The 7694-nt window shown below is 44.8% G+C and overlaps 1 protein-coding gene across 5 annotated transcripts in view; it reads right to left on the bottom strand.

Moving 5' to 3' along the window:
* Nucleotides 1-2289: 2289 nt before the first annotated feature.
* The window catches only part of LOC110501703 (E3 SUMO-protein ligase RanBP2), a 33994-nt gene continuing 28589 nt past the window's right edge, over nucleotides 2290-7694 (bottom strand). For 3 of the 5 annotated variants that reach the window (XM_090215895.1, XM_090215897.1, XM_090215899.1), the window contains 9 exons: nucleotides 7596-7682; nucleotides 7275-7480; nucleotides 6162-7152; nucleotides 5899-6009; nucleotides 5604-5749; nucleotides 4261-4534; nucleotides 3977-4152; nucleotides 3688-3861; nucleotides 2290-3468 (listed from right to left, as the gene is read on the bottom strand). In XM_090215895.1, coding sequence (XP_090072021.1) covers nucleotides 3163-3468; nucleotides 3688-3861; nucleotides 3977-4152; nucleotides 4261-4534; nucleotides 5604-5749; nucleotides 5899-6009; nucleotides 6162-7152; nucleotides 7275-7480; nucleotides 7596-7682 — 2471 coding nt within the window. In that variant the 3' untranslated portion in view covers nucleotides 2290-3162. The remainder of the gene's footprint in view (nucleotides 3469-3687; nucleotides 3862-3976; nucleotides 4153-4260; nucleotides 4535-5603; nucleotides 5750-5898; nucleotides 6010-6161; nucleotides 7153-7274; nucleotides 7481-7595; nucleotides 7683-7694) is intronic. The other 2 variants (XM_090215896.1, XM_090215898.1) reach the window with 1 other exon arrangement.

The raw sequence follows: 7694 nt of genomic DNA, 5'->3' as shown, positions 1-7694 counted from the left end.
CTTGCGTTCGGTCAGTAGATTAGTGGGGTTCCGTGAGGTAGAGGGGATTAATCCAAATCACACAACAACAACAAAAATAAGAACAATAGATATAGTTATAGAGGCCCGAGAAGAAAACATAATAATAATAAAAATAAATAAATTGTCCGATTGTCTATTCAGATAGCAGCCGGTAAGACAGCTAACGGTTAGCGGGCCGCAGATGGGCGTTCAGGTAACGTCGCGACAGAGGAGCCAGCCGGATCTCCTTCAGGTAGATAACGTCGGCAGTCCAGTTGTGAAGGCACGGTGGGGCTCCGCGTAGGCAGTGAAACGGGTCCGGATAGGTGACTGCAGCCCAGGAGTGAATGATGGAACTCAGGAGTGATTGACGGAGCTGGCTAGCACCGGAACAATCGATGTTTGCTCCGGAATCGACGAAAGCCGACTGTCACACGGATAGCAGCTAGCTAGCTGTGAGATCCGGGTATGAATGTCCAGAGAGCAGTTGAAATCCAGGGACATGGAGAGAAAAATTGGTCCGGTATGTTCCTTTCCGAGCCGCGCTGCGCCGTACAAAACTGGCGATAGATTTTCGAGCTAAAGGATAGCTGATGACCACAAACCGTGGTTAGCTGAATACTAACGATTTGCCAGTAAAGAAGCTAACTAGCTTCTGATTAGCTTCTGGATTAGCTTCTGGGCTAGCTCCTGGCTAGTTTCTGGCTAGCTTCTTGGAGTTTCTGGCTAGCTTCTTGGAGGATTACAGATCTGAGGTAAATAATATTTTTTTTATAAATATAAATTGGTGAGGCTGGTTGCAGGAGAGTGTTTAGAAGATGAGTTGATGGAAAATAAAAATAAAATGTATGTGAAAAAAGTTGTAAATATATATATATATACAGGACACGACAAAAGACGTCTGAACTGCTATGCGATCTTGGAGAAGGAGATACCATACCATCTATACCATAACAGATGAGAGGAAGGGATGTTTTAGGATGTGGGTAGCGCAACTCCAGGTGAGCTGATTAGGTTAGCCTCAAACAATCCCCACTGAATACAGGCTCTACTCCAGATAAATTGTATTACCTTAAATAATCATCACATGCATTCACGATCAGGATGATATGAAACTAGATTTGTACCACAAAGCAGGATAAATGATTTGCCTAAATATTCTGAAATCATTTTAAACTGTTTTAATTGGGCATGGGCTCGTTGACTCAACAACCAAACACATACGTGTTGCTTTCTTAGTGAACCAGAAAAGCAATAGTTATGGTTGTTTATCAAAGGTAGCCTGATTTCTAGTACGCCCCACAGTCATCTTTTTAGGTGCATTCTGTCGATAACGAAAAGCCTGAAACCAATACGTCTGTAGTTTTTGTACACTTAGCTAAAACACATACAATATACAGTAGCAGTCAAAAGTTTGGACAAACCTACTCATTCCAGGGTTTTTCTTTATTTTTACTATTTTCTACATAGTAGAATAATGGTGAAGGCATCAAAACTACAAAATAACACATATGGAAACATGCAGTAAACAAAAAAGTGTTAAGCAAATCTAAATATATTCGATATGAGATTCTTCAAAGTACCCACCATTTGCCTTCATGACAGCTTTGCACACTTGGAATTCTCTCAACCAGCTACATGAGGTAGTCACCTGGAATGCATTTAAATTAAGAGGTGTGCCTTCTTAAAAGTTAATTTGTGGAATTTCTTTCCTTCTTAATGAGCCGAGCAGTGGAAAAAAATAGTGGTCTGGGTCTGTTGTTCATGGTTTGGGCTAGGCCCCTTAGTTCCAGTGACCGGAAATCTTAATGCTACAGCATACAATGACATTCTAGACAATTCTGTGCTTCCAACTTTGCACCAACAGTTTGGGGAAGGCCTTTTACGGTTTCAGCATGACAATGACCCTGTGCACAAAGCGAGGTTCATACAGAGGGAGTTTGTCTCAATCGGTATGGAAGAACTTAACTGGCCTGCACATAGCCCTGACCTCAACCAAATCAAACACCTTTCGAATGAATTGGAACGTTGACTGCGAGCCAGGGCTAACCGCCCAAGATCAGTGCCAGACCTCACTAATGTTCTTGTGGCTGAATAGAAGCAAGTCCCTGCAGCAATGTTCCAACATCTAGTGGAAAGCCTTCCCAGAAGAGTGGAGGCTGTTAAAGCAGCAAGGGGGACCAACTCCATATTAATGACTATGATTTTGGAATGAGATGTTCAACAAGCAGGTGTCCACATACTTTTAGTCATGTAGTGTGTTTGAAATCGTAAAGGGCATCCTCATAATTATCAGTATAAAGCAACTTTATTTCTAAAGACATTCTCCAGCATCATTTATATATTGACAATAAGAATGGTTTCAATTCCAAGTGATATTTGTCAACAGAATACCATAGAAGGTTCTTACACAACCAAAAGTTATGTCATACCTCTCCCAAAGTGTCACACAGCAGGTTATAGTTCATCATATTCCTACTTTCCGAGTTTAAGATGAACAAGGTTCGTCTCAATGATTTGTACATTATGAAATAAATGTATACACAAAAACACACCACCACACCTAAAAGTATTCACAGGGAGCAGGAGAGAGGAAAATCGTTCAAATGAACAGAGGTTGGTTCTTAAACAAGGTTTCTTGTTAATCTCAATGAAGGCTTAATTATGCAAAACAATCCAGTTAGGGAGCTTATGAAGGAACCAGTGTTTTCAACTTTTAATAGAACACATGAAAAGAACCCCCCCACCCAAAAAAGAATTGAATGTATACACAAAAATAAAGTCTGGAGATTCACACAGTCACATGCTGCCCTCAGGGTGGGGCAACACTTATGAAAAGGAGACCATCTCTGTCTCAAATGACACCCTATTTCCCCTGTAGTACACTACCAGAACCCTTAGTGCACTCCACATGGGCTCTGCAAAAAAACTAAACATGTTTCACATTACATGAGGTATAGGGTCTCATTTGAGATTTTCCTACTATAGTTGTCCACTCCACAGTTTGAAAGCCTATCACTGTCCAGTCCATGGCCAGAGCGAAGGCCGATAGACGTCCAGTCAGTGACCAGATCTCAGCCCTACAGTTGAGATGTCAACAGTCAGTGACCAGATCTCAGCTCTACAGTTGAGATGTCAACAGTCAGTGAACAGAACGAAGCTCTACAGTTGTCCACATTCGGTGATGACAATCTTCTTGCTGGGTTGGCCAGTCTTGGTGCCCAGCTTTCCCATGCTGCGAACCACATCCATGCCGTCTCTGACGAAGCCAAAGGCCACATGTTTGAAGTCCAAGTGCTCAGCCTTCTTCAAAGTGATGAAGAACTGGGAGTTGTTGGTGTCTCGGCCGTGGTTGGCCATGGACAGCAGCCCCGGGCCTGTGTGGCGCACGTCAAAATTCTCATCCTCAAACTTGTGACCGTAGATGGATTTCCCTCCTGTCCCATCCTGGTTGGTGATGTCTCCACCCTGAGGAAAGAGGACAATACAGAGACCGGACCAAGCAGAGTTATACATTCTTGCAGAGGTTTACAAAATGTTTTGTGTTCCAAGAGGCACTAACTGTGACCTATGTTTTGGGAAACATGGTATTGAAGGTTATGAAAGCACTTTGGCTCTGATTGTTGTCTGGTTTGAGGCTAACCCCACTCTGGTTTGAGGCTAACCCCACAACTCCCCGCTTCTCACCTGACACATGAAGTCGGGTACGACCCTGTGGAAGACAGTGTTGCGCAGCCCGAAGCCTTTCTGTCCTGTACACAGAGCTCTGAAGTTCTCAGCTGTCTTGGGGACGATGTGAGAGAACAGTTCTATGGTGACCGTTCCCAGGGGCTCGTCGTCAGCGGAGATAGAGAGGTACACCTGGGGGCAGGGTTTGGTGGATTCTTTAGAAATATTATGAAACATTATTGTAGGTGGAGGGGACAAAAGTGGTAGGCGGTCCACCTATACATTAGCAGACAGGGGAAACACTGACCTGGGGATTGGTGTCTCTGGAATGTTCCTGTACCCTGGACAGCTGGGGGGAGGAGAGGGTGGAGGCCTCTGATTGGCTCATTCGACTCTGACACTCACAGAAGATCTTCCTGAAACTCTCGGCCAGCTCCGCGGTCTTAAACTTGGCTGCCAACTGTTCCACCTTACCCTCACCCTCTGGATTTTTTTGTTGTTGATAAAAAATATTTATCAATTCAAATTATATACGAATCAATATATTTATGTAGCTTTGTGTGTGTGTTGCCGAGCTATGTATAGACCTACCTGAAAAGTCAGTAGCTGTCCAGACTAGGGCTTGGTTAGAGGTGTTCATGGGTTTGAGCTCCATGCTCTGACAGATGGTGTGATTGGCACAGACCTTCAGCACCTGCTCCCTCCTCATCAGCACCCGGTAGAACCTCTTATCGGGGTGGAAGAGGATCTTGATGTCTCCCACACCCCTCTCCTTCCACTGGCCCAGGTCTCTCTCCCAGCGGTACAGCTTGGTACGCTCCTTAAACAGGATCTCCTCATCCTCCTCCCCTGACTTAGTCTCCACCTGGACAACACAGTTACATGCAGGTTAATGACGAGACCAAGGGCTCATTAATCAGGAGGGTGTAAGATTACAGAACTCATATAGAAATGTATTGAGTAGAACATGCAAGATTCTCTGTCATATAGATAGTGTAGAGCTGGCATTACTCCACATTCTATGCCTCCACCTAGAACACATTTAGTCAGTTATAACGATGACGTAGAGTCTCTGCTTGGAACTCAGCATTAAAGGAAAGGTTCACCCATTTTGAACGTTATACTGTTTTTGTGCATCTATGAGTGATGTTCTATCGATTCCCTGGGTAATTTCATGTTTTCATGTGTATCAGAGTTATTGTGGTTCGAGCAGGCAGAAATGCCTCCGGTATGACGTAGCACTGTGATAAAGTCGCTCACTACACTGGAAATGAAGAGGAATAAGCCTTTTAGATCGCAAAATCATCTATCATACATGTCAGATTTCAATACTGGCTGATGTCACAACTCGGGAGGATGTCTTCTCTCAATGTTTCCCATGTGCCTTAGAGACTCCACTCTGTAAGGCACATCGATCTGCAGTTTGAACACGGTGAGATTGTAGACTCCTAAATTGATAGTGCAGTTTGTTTAGGAGATTTTACAGCTAACTAACATGCTGATATTATCTTCTGTATTATAGCGTGTAGCTACGTTTGCCCGTAGAAAGAGCATTGCATTGTGGATTTTGTAGACGACTTGAGATGCAACAAATTTCCATGTTGCTACAAACCTTATTATGATGGCAAAATGAAAAATAAATTCACAAAAAATGTTTCTCACATTTTAGTGTTATTTAACCCTGTAAATTAAAGAATTTGTGGTTTTATTTGGATTTTTCCTTTAAAAAGCGAGATTGGGGTAAGGCCCTGCGATAGACTGGTGTCCTGTCCAGGCGGTGTACTTGTACAACAAGCTGCCTCACTACAGAAACCGGTCTGCTCCTATGAGCCGTTCTGGCTCGCACACACCAAGGCTACTTACTTTACTTCATAACATGACATTCCCAGTAAGGGGAAGTGGAGATAGATGAGTAGCAGTGCATTGATAAGTACCTCTGGTAGAGAGACTATGGGTTCAAAGTCAATGCCCACATTATTAGTGTCCCCTTCATCACACTCCTCCTCCCCTCCGTCAGCTTTGGCTGGGTCTGCAGCTCCAAACAAAGTAGCCCCGGCGTTCGCCCACGAGAAGTTGGAATCTAACAATGAAAGATAAAAAGTTAAATGAAATGTTTGTTTTCACTGAAACAAAGCTCAGTTGTCATGGTGACAAATAGAAATCTTAAGAACACACATCATATTGAATTTTCTTCAGTCAATCGTATTCAGAAAACTTAGAAGTACCAACCTTGTTTTCCAAAGGCAAATTCCCCCCCAGTGTTCTGTGCCAGATCAGCAAAGGAGAATCCTTCCCCTCCTAGAGCACTGAAGCCCAATGAGCCAAATGAGTTAGGAGCATCTGTAAAAGAGAAAGTAAGGAAGAGAAGACAGCTCAGTTTGCTGCATTGGTGTCAGAAGTGGGATTGTGTTGCTGGGAGGACATAGAAGGAATTGCCTAGAGTTAAGTGTGGGTAGAATTCAAAAGGCTTTGCAGTGATAAATGTTTCATACCCTGAGTAGTGGTTGTAGTAAATGTAGTATTGGAGTCAGGCTCAGAGGTCTTCTTGGCAGACAGGTCTATAGGGCTGCTGCTGGTAGCTGCAGGAGTAGATTCTGACTGATCTGGAGCCTGTTCCCCGCTGCTGGCAGCAGGGTTTAGAGTTTGACAAGAAACACAACTGCTTGCAGACTCCTCATTTCTAACAAGACACATGTCACACTCCCACTGCCCTGGTTTTTTGCCAAACTGTGCACCAAATCCAAAACCAAATGAGGGGGTTACCAAAGCTGGGGCACTAGCAGCAGGTTTTTCTGAAGGGTTTGGAGTTGTAGCCTGCTCCCTGCTGCGGGAGACGGCAGTCTGCGATGGTGTTGAAGTGGAGTCTGACTGATCTGGAGTCTGCTGCTCCTTTGTAGAGGACTGGACCTCTGCCTCCTGAATGGTTAATGACTGAACTGAGACCTGTTCTTCTGCTGTAGAGGACTGGATGTCTGCATCCTGGATGGAAACTGACTGTTCTGTGGCCTGTTCCTGGCTACCTGGGGTTGGGATGTCAGCCTCCTGAATGGTTAAGGACTGATCTGGGACATGTTCTTCTGCTGTAGAGGACTGGACTTCTGCCTCTTGGATGGTAACTGGCTGATCTGTGGCCTGTTCCTGGCTACCTGGGGTTGGGATTTCAGCCTCCTGTATGGTTAAGGACTGATCTGGGACATGTTCCTCTGCTGTAGAAGACTGGACTTCTGCCTCCTGGATGGTAACCGACTGTTCTGTGGCTTGTTCCTGGCTACCTGGGGTTGGGATTTCAGCCTCTTGTATGGTTAAGGACTGATCAGAGACCTGTTCTTCTGCTGTAGTGGACTGGACTTCTGCCCCAGACTGATCTGAAGCCTGTTCCTGGCTGCTGGGGTACTGGTCTGGGACCTGTTGTTCTGGCACTGTATCGCAGGTGCTGGAGGACACATCCTCAGATGAAACAGGGTCTGAGCTTCTCTCAGCATCCTGAAACACAATAACTAAAACAGTTAACATTTGCTTGAGAGAACCACTTTCAATTTCTTATAACCCAATATCACAAAAGTTGTTTACCTTTGTGCAAACAAATGCATATCATATAATCTCACCAGAGCCTCCTGTGCTTTGCGGAACTCTGTCTCAAAGTCCTCTGGCTTGTCCTTCTCTGCCTCGCTGTCGCTGCCTACACCACAGAAGAAGGTTGAAGGCAGCTGCAGGTTCCTGGCTTTCTGTTCCTCCTCTGGAGTTGGCCTCTTCTCCCATAAAACCTCAACCTCTGGGTCCAGACCTTCAACACCTGCCTCGGCCTGGCCTGCTGAGAGGAGACGAGTGGGGCAGGTTTATTCGTGAAGTAACTTTTGAGGAGAAATTTCACTCCAACCTGTCCTATTCATACCCATCTCTATAGCTGCTTTGGCCATGAAACTTACCAGAACCTGCACTTGCAGCCTCTCTCTCAGGAGGATCCCGGTACAGTTTTCCATTCAGGGCTTTAACTGCTGTCTCAAAGTCCTCATCTGCAATATTCA

Source organism: Oncorhynchus mykiss, chromosome 22 (genome assembly GCF_057628025.1).
Source record: "Oncorhynchus mykiss isolate SJ-2025 chromosome 22, ASM5762802v1, whole genome shotgun sequence".
NCBI lineage: Eukaryota > Metazoa > Chordata > Actinopteri > Salmoniformes > Salmonidae > Oncorhynchus > Oncorhynchus mykiss.
This window is presented reverse-complemented; position numbering and strand designations above follow the sequence as displayed.